Consider the following 19,057-nt stretch of genomic DNA (forward strand, 5'->3'; position numbering starts at 1 on the left):
ACAAAATAATATGCCAGAATCTAGTGTATGCTATAACATTTTAGTAGCCACATTTTAATGTTTTAATGCAGATTTTTCTGAATGCTTAATAATGATTCTGCTTTACATGCGACCCCATTTGCATCACCTATGTTGTAGCAGGAAATTAAAGTAAGCATATAGGAGGAATGCAAGACACATAAACACATCTTCATAATTAGATTTATAGTTTTTTGTAATTATGTCTACAATTTACAAATGTAAAAACAAATACAGCAATTGACATAAAGAAAGATGTGAGTGTAGTGTTTACAAGTCCCTTCCATGTATTTATGCTGTAAAACAGTGGTTGGGTGTGTTCTTACAACCCAAAGCTGAGGACATAGTAAAAGAAAGGATTGATGCACTCACATACACTGCTGGAGTCAATTTTATAGATGTCTCCGCTTTACATTTGACTGTGCGTGACTAAATGTCATTTAAATCTTTGAGGTCATACACTGACTTAAGGACTTAATTCATCATAATTACTGTTAAAATAGGAACATTTCTGCACGTGAAAAAGAAATCCTTCCAAGTAATAAAAAAGAGGAAGAGAAAAGATGTGTACAGAATGTCAGGGTTTAAGATAATCAGTTTCTGTTGAATAATAGTAATTATCTTGTGCATCTCAAGCGTTTGTGAAACTATACCTCCCAGTATGGCTTGACAACTAGTGCTGACCCATTTCTGTAAAAAAAAAAAAAAGCTAAATTATTCACTTATTATCAAATGCACCAGCTTAGCTTAATTTTCCCAAAAAATTCAATTTGTGACGGATAAATGTGAATGTTCCATATTATGCCCTCTTCAGAGCCAAGAGCATAATAAACTTAGAATGTAAAAAGCAAAACTGCTCACCTCACTGGCTGCCCGGCTTCTCTCTGTCTGCCACATCCAATCTTCTAATGTCTGTCTTCGCGTGCAACATCTCCATTCTCTTCACTATAAGCCAGGACTTCTGGGCCAGTCACTGGGCGTTGTAAGACTGTGGCGCCACCTTACGGCACACAGAAACCACCAAGCCTGGAAGTTCTGGACTATAGTCAAAAAGCCAAAGATGTAACCTATGACAGCAGAAAGAAGATGGCCCAATTGCAGACAGCAAGCAACAGGGCATCCGGAGAGGTGGGCCGTGAGGTTTTAGTTTTAGAGGTCTTTTTTACTGTTCGCCAACCCTAAATGGTTCACCAAAGTGGATGCCAACCTTTTTTGTGTAAATACAGTTGCAAAGTGTTTGAATTGGTGTGGATCCACAAATTTCAGGAAAGTTGACTTGAACTCATTCCTCATTGATTCACTTGTCTCTGCAAATTAGATGAGTTTTAAATAGGTTGTAGAAGATTCAAATAAAATGTCTGTTTTTTTCATAAAACAGCACCACTATTGACCGTGGACTGTCTTGTTGTTGCTGTTTAGTCCAACACAACCAGTGGACAAGAGTAGCGCTGTTTCTGAAATATATGGTAACTCAAATCTTACAAAGCTCTCTGTGCAGACTTAGTCTCTATCAATGGGATCCTGTCAATATTCGAGTTGTATTTCTTTTTGTTACTTGAGTCACACTTCATTAAAACTTACTTGTACAATTTGTGCTACATTTGCAAGACTGCTTTGATCCTCCTGCACATCAACTGGAGTGCAGTTAAATTACTTTAGTGTCATTTGATGACACATTTACATTTTGTGTCATACTTGTTGCAAATCGTTACTGACATGTCACAGATTCACAAGATGCATTACAGAGCAAAACCATTTTAAAGCCCAGTTCCTTGATATATAAATTGAAATTAAAAAAATAACTTGAAAAAAAGCTGTTTATTTGTTTCACTATTTTTATGTACCATTTTGCTAAAAGATATGAAATTAGCAATTATTTTATTTTATTTTTTTAGACCAGAACATGTTGAGTCAACATTCTTTGCAGTCTCCTTTAAAGAGGATCTGTCAATTGCTCCAAAAACTTTGAGTTAAAAATCTTGTAAAAATCCCCGAGCTCCTCCAATTCTGTCTCTTTTCCATTTTGCGTTTCATCACTCCGTGGCACAGATACTCACATTTGATGCTTTAGGAGCACAGCATGTGAAATCTATGCTTGCAGTCCAACTAGGTGTTTCTCCATAGTCTTCTCTGAGGGTATACACTTTCACGCCTCCCTCTCAATCTCTATCAATCACAGCACTAGCAGTCTGGCAGTCGCAGGTGCTGCTGAGCTGTGATTGGCAGCATCTAGCAAGACTGGAAGTGCATGTCCCCACAGAAGACTTTGAAAAAATGCCAGTTTAACTGCTGGCAGAAATTTCACATAGTGCGCTCCCGAATAAGCAACCAGGAATATCTCTGCAATAGAGCGACACAGTATAAAATGAGAAAAGCATCAGAGTCGTAAAAGCTCAGGGATTTTTGCAAGGTATTTAACCCATTTTTTCAGTAAGTGATAGGCTCTCTTTAAGTCTAGTTGTATTACATTGTACTAATACTTGATGTAATTTGATGTCATCTAGTGTAAAAAACAACAACCTAGAAGCACAGAATTTATTATTTAGATCCAGTGTATTTTACTGGAATTAAAGAACATATATAACCACATGGTCCTGAATCAACATTGCTGCTTCTCCATGTTTCTGGAGAAATGTACGTGTATTTTAGTGGCTTTAGTACTTGTACCTTATTCTCTATATGTTTTCAGATGTTTTTTAAGTTGTCTTTCTTTTTTAAGTCTTTTTTATTTTTCCTGGACAAATTTGTTTCTAAAATGTTGTAGAAAGATTCATGAAAACATGAATGAAACATTTGGTGAATCTCACACCATTGTCCCACCCCCATTACATCACCCCCTCTTCCTTCAGTTTTGCAAGATTATGAGGATAATGTGAGACTTTGTTGCTAGAAAGTCTAGAAACATTTTTGATTTTAATTGTGCGCCAACTTATTAAACAATTTGGTGCAAAAATCTAATAAAAAAAAAAAACAGAAGACAAAGAAAAAAGACAAGAAATTATAAATGATGAAGTGTGACCTTGGCCTGTAATTTTTTTTAAAAAAATTAAAGTCCACAATGAATGCTAATAAACATAACTCATGAGTTTGTGGTCCCTAAAATACTGTTTTATTTGGCCTAAGTCCAAACATAATTGCGAATTTGACATAGATCACAAGTGTAAGTAGCTTATATGCTTTTTTGTAGCAGTTTGTACAAGTATAGAAGTTAAAAGACAACTAACAAATACAGGAGGAGTTCACAATAATCTTTTGGAAACAGGATAATTTGGATGATTTGGTTCCTGAAAACCACAATATTCCCTCGAAGTAAGCACATCCAAATTAGTATTGGTTCCTCACCAAATTGTATCTATATATTGAAGGCTGGTGGTCTAATAAAATAACAAAATGGCCACCTTTACTGTCTGCAGACATTTTTTGATATATAAAAGAATGTAGGACATGATGTTTCTTTGAATTGTTTGCTAAGAATTCAGTTCCTGTGGGATGGGGAGCAAAAGGAGCAAAGTGATGGGCCAAACCAGGATGGCTGCATCAACTAAAGTACTCAATGTTGATATAATTAGTAATTAGGACTAGTAAAATAATTCAGATTTTTGTTATATTACCTAAACCCTCTGTCCTAACATTTTTTAGAATTACACACATATATTTTATTCCATCCTCAATGTTCTTATAGTGTCAACATAAAAATACCCAGAAGGCCATGAAACTATTTAAGTCATGTGTTAGTAATGACATGACCATACTTATGTTCTCCAGAAAAGACTGTCCTGGCTGTCTTAAAGGGGGAAACATATAACATTAGTGCAATAAAGAATTTGTGGCCCCCCAGTTATACATATGAATTAAAAACATGTTTTGAGTCCAACAAATACCATCTTTTTTGACTCTTATAAATTATTCAACAGAATACTAAGAGCTAGTTTTTCCAAAAGTAAATCAGTCCAATAAAGCAAGGTGTTTTGGTGTTGATGTCGATTAACCCATTTTGTACCTATAGAAAAGTGCAATATAGTTCACTTTTTTTCTTACTAACATTGCTGTATTAGAAATCCTAAGTCTGCAAAGGAAATAGCAGTAGATTAACCAATCATAATTTTATGATCAGCTATTTACTAATATAAAGACAGCACAGTGCCTGCTTAATGTATGGAAGGTCTTAACTTGACTATCATGTTTTTGAACAGGTGGGACATTTTATAGGATTTCTATTACTGTGGTCAGTGATGTTGCTAACGAGTTAACAGTCCAAAGCTTGGTGTCACAATGGGTAAGTATACATGTCCCTTACTAGAATTTATGAACAAGCCTTTCTAATATAATTTGTATTTGATTATGTATGACTTTAAATAATTTATACTTAAAGAGTGTAGCTGTTTTAATTTTTTTCCATAAATTGATAGTGACAATAAATGACACTTGAAAATAAGATATTTGCAATGTATCTTATTAGAGAGATCTGTACAATTAAGACCTATTTTCCTATTACCGAGATAGGAGATGGCAGTTTGTGCTAATAAAGTTCTATGGAGAACTGTGACCGTCGTTTCTGGTGTACCTTCAGCGGAATGTTTGTTTATGCTTCTAGCTCCTTCCCTCCTATCTCCATAGAATTTTAAAAGGACCAATGTCAGTAATAGGAACGTCTGTCTTCATTGTATTCAGATTTTAACCATGAATTGAGAATGAATGATCAATCCAGAAGGTGAAAAAAGCAGATTTCCCTAATAACAAACACTACTAAGGTTACTATTTAACCCCCTCACGATCGATGACGTAGAGTAGATGCTTGTTTATCATGCACTGTGCTGGTATGCACTAACTGGTGCTGTAGTAGCTCAAATCACCCAGAACTCAGACAACAATGCTAGGGAAGGGGATAATTAGGAGCTTTTACCTGTAACATACACGCATCCACACACACCACGATTTCGGATTATACTAGCGCATGGCCGAGCAGCCATGCAAACCTTTTATAGTTGCAGCCTTCTGGGACCTTGCCAGTGGACCAATCAGAGCCGTTTGAGGACCTGGGCATGTGACCTCCGACAACCAATGAGTGGTCATCTCACAGGCATGCTCAGTAGACAAAAAGCAGGACTTAGTCCTAGGAGCGTCTGCTCGCCGCTGACAAATGCTGGACCTGGGACAGCAGCAGTAACCAGATACACAGCATCAGCCTGAGCAAGATGCTTGGACCAATGTCTCTGCTGAGCAGGCTCCTCTGCAGTTGAGGAAGAATGGGAGACCGCAGAGGACATGGTTCGAGATTCCCCCTGTGCAGCGGCGGGAACTCGACACCTAACGCATAATATATTAATGTTTATGTATATTTCAATACACATTATCAGTGTCAGATTGGAGTACTTTGACCCTACAAGGGAAGATCATTTTTGGGGGCCACCATGCTTACAATGAGGCAACAGCTGCAGAGTCTATCTTTACTGTAACCTCCAATACTTATTCTAATAGATATCACTTTAATACTTACCTATAGCCCTCCTTCACCAGAAGTGTCCTGGTTTCTTCACACATTTTATCTGCAGCAGGTCCATAACAAAATGTAACCCATGAGGATTTTGCTGCAGGTATACTGTTAAATAACTATCAGCAAATCTACATGTGAACATGCCCTTACACTTATTGACAGTGGCTGAGATTGGAAAGTAGATCTTAAAGAAATACTCCCTTAACCCCTTAATCCCATATGACGTACTATCCCATCAAGGTGACCTGGGACTTAATTCCCAGTGACGGGATAGTACGTCATATGCAATCAGCCACACTCACGGGGGGAGCGTGGCCGATCGCAGCCGGGTGTCAGCTTACTATCGCAGCTAACATCCGGCACTATGTGCCAGGAGCAGTCACAGACCGCCCCTGGCACATTAACCCTTGGAACACTGCGATCAAACATGATTGCAGCATTCCGGCGGTACAGGGAAGCATCTCGCAGGGAGGGGGCTCCTTGCGTGCTTCCCTGGGACCCTCGGTACAAGGCGATGTGCTCACCTTTTACAGAGCATCTCCTCCCTGCAGGCCCCAGATCCAAAATGGCCATGGGGCTACATTCGGGTCCTGCAGGGAGGTGGCTTAACAGCGCCTGCTCACCGCTCTGTGATATAAACTGTAGTGAAACACTTGGGAGCTCAAAGTTCTCACAACACATCTAGATAAGTTCCTTGGGGGGTCTAGATTCCAATATGGGGTCACTTATGGGGGGTTTCTACTGTTTACGTACATTAGGGGCTCTGCAAAAGCAATGTGACGCCTGCAGACCTGTTGTGTATCCGCTTTTTGGGCTCCCCTGGTGGTTGCTGGTGGTACTGGTGACTTGTTTGCACTTTGCTTCTTCTGTTCACCTGCTTCCATCAGTGTTTGGGAGTTTCCTATTTAGCCTTGCTCTCCAGTCATTTCCTTGCCGGTCATCATTGTAACCAGAGCCTTCGGTTGCATGTTCCTGCTACTAGTCTGCTGATCAGCTAAGTGGACTTTGTCCTTTTGTTTTGTACCTTTTGTCCAGTTTGCAGTTTTTGTAATTCTCTGTAGCTGGAAGCTCTTGCGGGCTGAAATTGCCACTCCTGTGTCATGAGTTGACACAGGAGTCTTAAAGTAATTTCAGGATGGTTTTTGAAAGAGTTTTCAGTTGACCGTGAAGTCCTCTTTTGTATCCTTCTGCTATCTAGTAAGTGGACTTCTCTTTGCTAAATCTACTTTCATACTGTGTATGTCTTTTCCTCTTAATTCACCGTTATTACATGTGGGGGGCTGCTATCATCTTTTGGGGTATTTCCCTAGAGGTAAGCCAGGTCTGTTTCTTCCTCTACCAGGCGTAGTTAGTCCTCCGGCTGGCGCGTGGCATATAGGAAGCCGTAGGTATGCTCCCTGGCTACTGTTAGTTGTGTGGTAGATTTAGCTCACGGTCAACTTGAGTTTCCATCACCCGAGAGCTCGTTCATTATATGTTTCTTACATTCCCTTGCCATTGGGAACCATGACAGTATGACCGGCCGTGTGTTAAACTTATTGGCAGAAGAAAGGAGAGAAAAAAGAAGTCTGTAAATTTTTTTTTTTTCTCCCTTTTTCCTCTATGCTTGCTCCATAGTTGGATCTGTTGTATTTCAGCTTTAATTACAGCCTTTGCCTTTCTCTCCTTATAATCCTTGAATGGCTCTGAGCTCACCTGTTTAAAGATGGATCCTCAGAGTTTGGCTGCAGGTTTAAATAATCTTGCTACGAAGGTTCAAAATTTACAAGATTTTGTTATACATGCTCCTATTTCTGAACCTAAAATCCCTACACCAGAGGTGTTTTCCGGAGATAGATCTCGGTTTTTGAATTTCAAATATAATTGTAAATTATTCCTTTCTCTCAGACCTCACTCCTCAGGAGATCCTGTCCAGCAGGTTAAGATTGTAATCTCTTTGCTGCGAGGTGACCCTCAAAATTGGGCATTTTCATTGGCACCAGGGGATCCTGCGTTGCTCAATGTGGATGCGTTTTTCCTGGCGTTAGGGTTGCTTTATGAGGAACCTAATTTGGAGATTCAAGCTGAAAAAGCTTTGATAGCCCTATCTCAAGGGCAAGATGAAGCTGAGATATACTGCCAAAAATTTCGTAAATGGTCTGTGCTTACTCAGTGGAATGAGTGCGCCTTAGCGGCAAATTTCAGAGAGGGCCTTTCTGATGCCGTTAAAGATGTTATGGTCGGGTTCCCTGCGCCTACAGGTCTGAATGAGTCCATGACAATGGCAATTCAGATTGATCGGCGTTTGCGGGAGCGCAAACCCGTGCACCATTTGGCGGTATCTTCTGAAGAGACGCCAGAGAAAATGCAATGTGACAGAGTTATGTCCAGAAGCGAGCGGCAGAATTATAGGCGTAAAAATGGGTTATGCTTCTATTGTGGTGATTCTGCTCATGTTATATCGGCATGCTCTAAGCGTACTAGGAAGGTTGACAAGTCCATTTCAATTGGCACTTTACAGTCCAAATTTATTGTCTGTAACCTTGATTTGTTCATTATCAGTTATTACCGTGGATGCCTATGTGGACTCTGGCGCCGCTCTGAGTCTTATGGACTGGTCCTTTGCCAGGCGCTGTGGGTTTGATTTAGAGCCTCTGGAAGTCCCTATACCTCTGAAGGGTATTGATTCTACACCTTTGGCTTGTAATAAAGCACAGTTCTGGACGCAAGTGACTATGCGTATGACTCCAGACCATCAGGAGGTGATTCGCTTCCTTGTGTTGTACAATTTACATGATGTTTTGGTGCTTGGATTACCATGGTTACAGTCTCATAACCCAGTCCTTGACTGGAAAGCTATGTCTGTGTTAAGCTGGGGATGTCGGGGGGCTCATGGGGACACTCCTTTGGTTTCCATTTCGTCATCTATTCCATCTGAGATTCCGGCATTTTTGTCTGATTATCGTGATATTTTTGAAGAGCCTAAGATTGGTTCACTCCCTCCTCACAGGGATTGTGATTGCGCCATAGATCTGATTCCTGGCAGTAAATTTCCAAAGGGTCGTTTGTTTAACCTATCTGTACCTGAACATGCTGCTATGCGCGAGTATATTAAGGAGTCCCTGGAAAAGGGACATATTCGTCCTTCTTCATCACCTTTAGGAGCCGGTTTTTTCTTTGTCTCTAAAAAGGATGGCTCTCTGAGGCCTTGTATTGATTATCGTCTCCTGAATAAAATTACAGTCAAATATCAGTATCCGTTGCCTTTGCTGACTGATTTGTTTGCTCGCATAAGGGGGGCTAAGTGGTTCTCTAAGATTGATCTTCGTGGGGCGTATAATTTGGTGCAAATTAAGCAGGGGGATGAGTGGAAGACCGCATTTAATACGCCTGAGGGCCATTTTGAGTATTTGGTAATGCCTTTCGGCCTTTCTAATGCACCTTCTGTCTTTCAGTCCTTAATGCATGATATTTTCCGTGAATATTTGGATAAATTTATGATTGTGTACTTGGATGATATTTTGATTTTTTCTGATGACTGGGAGTCTCATGTTCAGCAGGTCAGGAGGGTTTTTCAGGTTTTGCGGGAGAATTCATTGTGTGTAAAGGGTTCAAAGTGTGTTTTTGGGGTTCCAAAAATTTCATTTTTGGGGTATATTTTTTCCCCTTCTTCTATTGAGATGGACCCTGTCAAGGTTCGGGCTATTTACGACTGGACGCAGCCTACTTCTCTGAAGAGTCTCCAGAAATTCTTGGGCTTTGCTAATTGTTATCGTCGATTTATAGCTGGTTTTTCTGGCGTTGCTAAACCTCTGACGGATTTGACTAAAAAGGGTGCTGATGTTGCCAATTGGTCCCCTGCTGCCGTGGAGGCCTTTCGGGAGCTTAAGCGCCGCTTTTTGTCTGCCCCTGTGTTGCGCCAGCCTGATGTTTCTCTTCCCTTTCAGGTTGAGGTCGATGCTTCCGAGATCGGAGCGGGGGCGGTTTTGTCGCAGAAAAGTTCCGACTGCTCAGTGATGACGAGACCTTGTGCGTTCTTTTCGCGAAAATTTTCGGCCGCCGAGCGAAACTATGATGTTGGTAATCGGGAGCTTTTGGCCATGAAGTGGGCATTTGAGGAGTGGCGTCATTGGCTTGAGGGTGCCAGACATCAGGTGGTAGTTTTGACTGATCACAAGAATTTAATTTATTTGGAGTCTGCCAGGCACCTGAATCCTAGACAGGCACGTTGGTCATTGTTCTTTTCCCGGTTTAATTTTGTGGTCTCGTACTTACCGGGTTCTAGGAATGTGAAAGCAGATGCTCTTTCTAGGAGTTTTGAGCCTGACTCTCCTGGGAATTCTGAACCTGCTGGTGTCCTTAAGGATGGAGTGGTTTTGTCTGCTGTCTCTCCAGATTTGCGACGTGCTTTGCAAGAATTTCAGGCGGATAGACCTGATCGTTGTCCGTCTGGTAGACTGTTCCTGACGAGTGGACCACTAGAGTCATCTCGGAAGTTCATTCTTCTACTCTGGCAGGTCATCCGGGAATTTTTGGCACCAGAGATTTGGTGGCTAGATCCTTCTGGTGGCCTTCCCTGTCTCGAGATGTGCGTGTTTTTGTGCAGTCTTGCGATGTGTGTGCTCGGGCCAAGCCTTGTTGTTCTAGGGCTAGTGGGTTGTTGTTGCCCTTGCCTATTCCGAAGAGGCCTTGGACGCACATCTCTATGGACTTTATCTCGGATCTCCCTGTTTCTCAGAAGATGTCTGTCTTCTGGGTGGTGTGTGACCGTTTTTCTAAAATGGTTCATTTGGTGCCATTGCCTAAGTTGCCTTCCTCATCTGAGTTGGTCCCTCTGTTTTTTCAAAATGTGGTTCGCTTGCATGGTATTCCGGAAAACATCATTTCTGACAGGGGTACCCAGTTCGTGTCTAGATTTTGGCGGGCAGTCTGTGCCAGGTTGGGCATTGATTTGTCCTTTTCGTCTGCATTCCATCCTCAGACCAATGGCCAGATGGAGCGAACTAATCAAACTTTGGAGACTTATTTGAGGTGTTTTGTGTCTGCGGATCAGGATGATTGGGTTGCCTTTCTGCCGTTGGCGGAGTTTGCTCTTAATAATCGGGCTAGTTCTGCCACTTTGGTTTCTCCTTTCTTTTGCAATTCAGGGTTTCATCCGCGTTTTTCATCTGGTCAGGTTGAGTCTTCGGATTGTCCTGGAGTGGATGCGGTGGTGGATCGGTTGCATCGGATTTGGGGACAAGTGGTGGATAATTTGGAATTGTCCCAGGAGAGGACTCAGCAGTTTGCTAACCGTCGTCGTCGTGTTGGTCCCCACCTTCGCGTTGGGGACTTGGTGTGGTTGTCTTCTTCGTTTTGTCCCTATGAGGGTTTCTTCTCCCAAATTTAAGCCTCGGTTCATCGGTCCTTATAGGATTTTGGAGATTCTTAACCCTGTTTCCTTTCGTTTGGACCTCCCGGCATCTTTCGCTATCCATAATGTGTTCCATCGGTCGTTGTTGCGGAGATATGAGGTACCGGTGGTTCCTTCTACTGAACCTCCTGCTCCTGTGCTGGTGGAGGGTGAATTGGAGTACGTCGTAGAGAAGATCTTGGACTCCCGTATTTCCAGATGGAGACTTCAATATCTGGTTAAATGGAAAGGCTATGGTCAGGAAGATAATTCTTGGGTAACTGCCTCTGATGTTCATGCCTCGGATTTTGTTCGTGCCTTTCATAGGGCTCATCCAGATCGCCCTGGCGGTTCTTGTGAGGGTTCGGTGCCCCCTCCTTAAGGGGAGGGTACTGTTGTGTATCCGCTTTTTGGGCTCCCCTGGTGGTTGCTGGTGGTACTGGTGACTTGTTTGCACTTTGCTTCTTCTGTTCACCTGCTTCCATCAGTGTTTGGGAGTTTCCTATTTAGCCTTGCTCTCCAGTCATTTCCTTGCCGGTCATCATTGTAACCAGAGCCTTCGGTTGCATGTTCCTGCTACTAGTCTGCTGATCAGCTAAGTGGACTTTGTCCTTTTGTTTTGTACCTTTTGTCCAGTTTGCAGTTTTTGTAATTCTCTGTAGCTGGAAGCTCTTGCGGGCTGAAATTGCCACTCCTGTGTCATGAGTTGACACAGGAGTCTTAAAGTAATTTCAGGATGGTTTTTGAAAGGGTTTTCAGTTGACCGTGAAGTCCTCTTTTGTATCCTTCTGCTATCTAGTAAGTGGACTTCTCTTTGCTAAATCTACTTTCATACTGTGTATGTCTTTTCCTCTTAATTCACCGTTATTACATGTGGGGGGCTGCTATCATCTTTTGGGGTATTTCCCTAGAGGTAAGCCAGGTCTGTTTCTTCCTCTACCAGGCGTAGTTAGTCCTCCGGCTGGCGCGTGGCATATAGGAAGCCGTAGGTATGCTCCCTGGCTACTGTTAGTTGTGTGGTAGATTTAGCTCACGGTCAACTCGAGTTTCCATCACCCGAGAGCTCGTTCGTTACTTATATGTTTCTTACATTCCCTTGCCATTGGGAACCATGACAGTATGACCGGCCGTGTGTTAAACTTATTGGCAGAAGAAAGGAGAGAAAAAAGAAGTCTGTAAATTTTTTTTTTTCTCCCTTTTTCCTCTATGCTTGCTCCATAGTTGGATCTGTTGTATTTCAGCTTTAATTACAGCCTTTGCCTTTCTCTCCTTATAATCCTTGAATGGCTCTGAGCTCACCTGTTTAAAGATGGATCCTCAGAGTTTGGCTGCAGGTTTAAATAATCTTGCTATGATGGTTCAAAATTTTGTTTGTTAATGTTTCATAATGTTTCTTACGTTCCCTTGCCATTGGGAACCATGACACAGACCATTCCATCTAAGTCTGCATTCGAAATGGCGCTCCTTCCCTTCCGAGCTCTGCCATGCACCCAAAAAGTGGTTCCCCCCACATAAGGGGGATCAGAGTACTCAGGACAAATTGGACAACAAATTTTGGGGTCCAATTTCTCCTTGGGAAAATACAAAACTGGGGGCTAAAAAATAATTTTTGTGGGAAAAAAAATAATTTTTATTTTAACGGCTCTGCTTTATAAACTGTAGTGAAACACTTGGGGGTTCAAAGCTCTCACAACACATCTAGATAAGTTCCTTAGGGGGTCTACTTTCCAAAATTGTGTCACTTGTCACTTTTGGGGGAGTTTCAATGTTTAGGCACATCAGTGGCTCTCCAAACGCAGCATGGCAACCCATCTCAATTCCAGTCAATTTTGCATTGAAAAGTCAATTGGCGCTCCTTCCCTTCCGAGCTCTGCCATGCGCCCAAACAGTGGTTTACCCCCACATATGGGGTATCAGCGTACTCACGAAAAATTGCTCAACAACTTTTGGGTCCAATTTCTTCTCTTACCCTTGGGAGAATAAAAAATTGGGGGCAAAAATCATTTTTGTGAAAAAATATGATTTTTTTTACGGCTCTGCATTATAAACTTCTGTGAAGCACTTGGTGGGTCAAAGTGCTCACCACACATCTAGATAAGTTTCTTAGGGGGTCTACTTACCAAAATGGTGTCACTTGTGGGGGGTTTCAATATTTAGGCACATTCAGGGGCTCTCCAAACGCAACATGGCGTCCCATCTCAATTCCAGTCAATTTTGCATTGAAAAGTCAAATAGCGCTCCTTCCCTTCCAAGCTCTGCCATGCGCCTAAACAGTGGTTTACCCCCACATTTGGGGTATCAGCATACTCAGGACAAATCGTACAACAACTTTTGGGGTCCATTTTCTCCTGTTGTCCTTGGTAAAATAAAACAAATTGGAGCTGAAGAAAATTTTGTATGAAAAAAAGTTAAATGTTCATTTTTATTTAAACATTCCAAAAATTCCTGTGAAACACCTGAAGGGTTAATAAACTTCTTGATTGTGGTTTTGAGCACCTTGAGGGGTGAAGTTTTTAGAATGCTGTCACACTTGGTTATTTTCTATCATATAGACCCCTCAAAATGACTTCAAATGAGATGTGGTCCCTAAAAAAAAAATGGTGTTGTAAAAATGAGAAATTGCTGGTCAACTTTTAACCCTTATAACTCCCTAACAAAAACACAATTTGGTTCCAAAATTGTTCTGTTATAAAGTAAACGTGGTAAATGTTACTTATTAAGTATTTTGTGTGACATATCTCTGTGATTTAAGGGCATAAAAATTCAAAGTTGGAAAATTGCGAAATTTTCAAAATTTTCGCCAAATTTCCATTTTTTTCACAAATAAACGCAAGTCTTATCGAAGAAATGTTACCACTATCATGAAATACAATATATCATGAGAAAACGGTGTCAGAATCATCAGGATCTGTTGAAGCGTTCCAGAGTTATAACCTCATAAAGGGACAGTGGTCAGAAATGTAAAAATTGACCCTGTCATTAACGTGCAAACCACCCTTGGGGCTTAAGGGGTTAAAGAAAATGTATCCTCTTAATATATTGCAATCATCATATTCTGTAATAATGTGTACTTACAATTGCTCATTTTATCCTTCTACCCAGCTAATAATTATTTTCAATAAGATATCTGAGATCACACAATCATAAACTGACTAGCTAAATCCTTTTAAGCTGTATGTAGAAACAAGAGGTCAATTTTCCCTGTATGAGTCACAAGTCACTACAAAAGACCCTGGTAGGGCAAGGAGTGGAGCAGCTAGGTAAGAAGTTGAAGAAGGGAATGATAAATGCAGGAGCTAGAGACTACCTGTTTCTACATAGCTAAGAAAAGAGAAGAATTTGCTGATAGAAAGGAAAAATGAGCAATTGTAAGAACACAGTGTTATATATTATGATGACTGCAATGCAATAAGAGGATAAAAATCTTGATGGGAGTACATCTTTAAATCATTTATAGCCCTATATGTTATCTTTTATACCTCAAATGGTTATCTATTTTATAACTCAAATGGCTTTGACTGATTGAGGGCCATCTACCTAACCCCTACGATTGTCATTATGTCTGAGGGTCATGGGGCATCATTCACTTAGGAATTACTTAAATTATGGAGAAAAAAGGCTCTCAGTCAGTCAACACCACTCATATTACCTCTGAATAGTCAGTTAGGGATGATAACTGAGTCTGCCTCTGTGAACATTTACTAACAATGTGAGTGGGTCTCGAGCAGCAGCAAGGATCTATCTTATACCTATCTCCTCATGCAGTGGTGCAGTCCACCAATCACAGCACAGCTCGTTACCTGAGCTACGCTTTTTTTGGGGAGGGGTAGAGCCACTGTGTAAAAAAAAACCCTAACACTGTAACCAATCATTTTCTGGCTATTATGCAGCAGCATCATTGCTCTCCCTGGTTGACCAACCTAAGGAAGAGAGGTAATGACTAATGAGCAATCAGCATTCTGGAGTGTTCTGATCTGTCCCTGAAGTGACATGCAGGTTGCAGTATTGTAGTACTTTTCAGTACATGGTACCATCGGAGGATCGGATGCTGAGTATTGTGTATAAAGGAGCAGAGCATTAGCCAAAACTTCTGATAGCCTGTAGTTTTGGTTGACTTAGTCATTCTTAGAAGGAAACCTACGCAGTACACTTGAGTCAACAGTGAATATAACAAGATTAGGTGGTTAGGATATTACATTAATGCTAAATAAATCAAGAACCCAAAAAATCTAACAGAAAAACTATTTACATTTTCAAGTGATATGCTTGAAGCAGAATATATCCAGTTAGAATTTACAGAACAACCTGAGGCTTCAATTACAGTGCTAATGTCAGATCTGCTTATACAAATAAAGATCATATTAAAAGTAAATGGGAAGATTAACCTTTGTATTATTTTTCAGCTGAATCACACTTTTCGGAACTGGGACTACAAGGTTTTTGTTGTAAATATCAGGTAAGTGTTATGATGCTCTTCAATAAAGGGCTACCATTTAAAAAGTAGTGCTAAACTTTGTACATAACGGTTAATTTACATTTACAGCATACTTTTCCTACTTTGCAATAATAACAATAATTTTGGGGAATTATGTTACTTTATTAAGCATTATGAAATTATGGATTACTTATAAAATTAAAAGCACTTAAATGGGATTTGCGATATTGGAAAAAAAAGTATCCCTATGTGCAGTTTGTTTAAAATAACAAAAACAAATCCAGCTTTACTCGCCCTCCGGGGTCCAGCACTAAGTCTCCGCCATTGCTCCCTGTGTCTGTTATTGTTATTATTGACGTCATGAGGACAGCACTGCCGGCAATCAGTGAACTCAGCCGCTCTAAGCAGCTATAGCCACATAGCTCCCCGAGCTGTAGCACTGTCAACATGAAGTCAGCAGTTCAGGAAGTAACAAATGCCAGGGGAGACTCAGTGGCGGTCCTGAGTAGGGTCATAAAAGCACCGTTTGCTTTATTAAATCAATCTGGGCCAGAAGAAAGAGGTTCTCTGAAACTGGAAAATCCCTTTAACAAGTACTCTTAGCTAAATGTAGCAACAGCCCTTGGCTAAGGTTATGATAAGATCTCATTAATATCAACAAATCTGCCTTGTCCTATCACAAATGATAAATAGGCCAAAAACAAATATAAGAAACCAAATGCTGGTAATTGGAAATCTCTGAATTTGTGAAAATATTAATAATCTTTATATAGCGCTAACATATTCCGCAGCGCTTTACAGTTTGCACACATTATCATCGCTGTCCCCGGTGGGGCTCTCAATCTACATTCCCTATCAGTATGTTTTTGGAATGTGGGGGGAAACCTACACAAACACAGGGAGAACATACAAACTCCTTGCAGATGTTGTCCTTGGTGGGATTTGAACCCAGGACCCCAGCGCTGCAATGCTATCCACTGAGCCACCGTGCTGCCCTGGAGAATATTGGAGAACAATACTGAATATATCCATAAATATGTGCAAAATGGCATTTACCTTAAGATCACTAAATAATCTACATACACGTATGAGGAAATACACTGCTATTTTTGCATGTTTTCCCACCTGCAAAGAATGGAGAGGTCTGTAATTTTTATCGTAGGTACACTACAACTGTGAGAGACAGAATCTAAAAATAAAAACCAGAAAATCATATAGTATAATTTTTAATTAATTAAACTGCATTTTATTGCATGAAATAAGTATTTGATCATCTACCAACCAGTAAGAATTCTGGCTGTCACAGACCTGTTAATTTTTCTATAACAAGCCCTCCTACTATGCACTCATTACCAGTTTTATTTGCACCTGTTTGAACTTGTTACCTGTATAAAAGAGACATGTCCACTCACAATCACACTCCAACATAGCATCATGGGCTAAAGATGATTCTGAGAAAGGCCAGGAATCAACCCAGAACTACATGGGAGGACCTGGTCAATGACCTGAAGGAAGCTGGGACCACAGTCTCAAACATTACCATTAGTAACACACTACGCCGTCATGGATTAAAATCCTGCAGAGCCCGCAAAGTCCCCCTGCTCACCCCAGCACATATCCATGCCTATTTGAAGTTCCCCAATGACTATCTGGATGATCCATAGGAGGCATGGGAGACAGTCCCGTAGTCAGATGAAACCAAAATAGAACTTTTTGGTTTCAACTCCACTCGCTGTGCTTGTAGGAAGAAGATGGATGAGTACAACCCTAAAAACACTGTCCCAACTATGAAGCATGGTGTGGAATACATCATACTTTGGGGGTGCTTTTCTGCACAGGACGACTGCACCGTATTGAAGCGAGAATAGATGGGATCATGTATCGTGAGAATTTGGCTAACAACCTCTTTCCCTCAGTAAGAGCATTGAAGATGGGTCGTGGCTGGGTCTTCCAGCATGACAATGACCCGAAACATACTGTCATGACACAGCTGTCGGGTTACCCAGGACCTTGTCTGTAACACTGGGGGAGCCCAAGCTTGCCCTACTCCCTGGGATACTTCTAATGGTGAAGATGCTGGGGCCTCCACCCTTGCCTTATCTCCTGAGTTAGCCCTCCATCTGTTCATTTCCCCTACCCAGAGAAGAGGGACACTACTGTGCACCATAGTACACCAACCCAACAAACAAGGCAACACAAACAAGGGGTAACAGAAAACTCCAGGCATACAAAATATTCACTCACATATAACAGAGGACTGCACAGGGAGTGGAGGTAGGGGAATAAACTACACTACACTACACTTACAAACCAAGCAATAGTCACAGATAACTTCATCTAACACTTCTCAAATGAACACCTCTCCCTCCTTAAGCCATGCAGCAAAGGCTAGCTCTGACAAGGATTTGTATCAGAGCCAGATTGTAAAGAGGAAAGGAGTGGCTAACTGAGCTCAGTTGCACAGAGATTTCCAACATGGCCGATTAACCACTGTTCAGCCAGACGGAATAAACACCATTAAAATGAAGGAAAAGTGATTCGTCGAGTGGGAGCAATCAGAAGCTGCCATCTTCTGGTGCCACACTGTCGTGGTAACCCCGTGACGCACACAGCCAGGGAAACTAAGGAATGGCTCTGTAAGAAGCATTTCAAGGTCCTGGAGTGGCCTAGTAGGTTTCCAGTCCGAAACCCAATAGAAAATCTTTGGAGTAAGCTGAAACTACAGGTGCTTCTCACAAAATTAGAATATCATCAAAAAGTTAATTTATCTAAGTTCTTCAAAACAAAAAGTGAAACTCATATATTATATAGAGTTATTACAAACAGAGTGATCTATTTCAAGTGTGTATTTATGTTGATGACTATGGCTTACAGCCAATGATAACCCAAAAGTAATTATCTCAGTAAATTAGAATAATTAACAAAAAACACCTGCAAAGGCTTCCTATGCTTTTGAAAAGGTCCCTTAGTCAATTTCAGTAGGCTCCACAATCATGGGGAAGACTGATGACTTGACAGATGTCCAGAAGACAGATATTCACAAGGATAGTAAGCCACAAAAGGTAATTTCCAAAGAAGCTGGCTGTTCTCAGAGTGCTGTATCTTATTGAAGAATGCAAAAAGTAAAAAAAAAAGTTTTTAAACATATTAAAAAATAAAAAAATATAAAAGTTCAAATGACCCCCTTTTCGCCCCATTCAAAATAAAACGATAAAAAATCAAATATACACATATTTGGTATCCCTGCGTTCAAAATTGCTTGATCTATCAATATGAAAAAAGAATTAAATTGGTCACTAAACAGCATAATGAGAAAAAAAAGTCAAAACACCAGAATTACTTTTTTTTGTTCGCCACTACATTGCAATAAAATGCAATAACTGGCGATCAAAAGAACCTATCTACACCATAATAGTGTCAATAAAAACATCAGCCCCAAATCACAAAGAATGGAGATGCTACAGGTCTCAGAAAAGACGCCATTTTTTTTTTACCAAAGTTTGGATTTTTTTCACCACTTAAATAAAAAAGGACCTAGACATGTTTGGTGTCTATGAACTCGTAATGAAAAGGAGAATTATAATCGCAGGTCCGTTTTAGCACTTAGTGAACATGGTAAAAAAAAAAAACAACTGTGTAATTGCACTTTTTTGTACTTTCACCGCACTTGGAAACTTTTTCCTGTTTTTGCCTTTCAAAAGTACAACTTGTTCTGCAAAAACCAAGCCCCCACATGGCC

General features: G+C 40.8%; 1 protein-coding gene across 5 annotated transcripts in view; it reads left to right on the forward strand.

Annotated features, from left to right (window-relative positions):
* Window positions 1-19,057, forward strand: part of ADGRG6 (adhesion G protein-coupled receptor G6) — a 212,109-nt gene that overhangs the window by 133,560 nt on the left and 59,492 nt on the right. For all 5 annotated transcript variants that reach the window (XM_077283104.1, XM_077283103.1, XM_077283105.1 and 2 more), the window contains 2 exons: window positions 4,212-4,294; window positions 15,287-15,339. In XM_077283104.1, the coding sequence (XP_077139219.1) occupies window positions 4,212-4,294; window positions 15,287-15,339 (136 nt within the window). The remainder of the gene's footprint in view (window positions 1-4,211; window positions 4,295-15,286; window positions 15,340-19,057) is intronic.

Source organism: Ranitomeya variabilis, chromosome 2 (genome assembly GCF_051348905.1).
Source record: "Ranitomeya variabilis isolate aRanVar5 chromosome 2, aRanVar5.hap1, whole genome shotgun sequence".
Lineage (NCBI taxonomy): Eukaryota > Metazoa > Chordata > Amphibia > Anura > Dendrobatidae > Ranitomeya > Ranitomeya variabilis.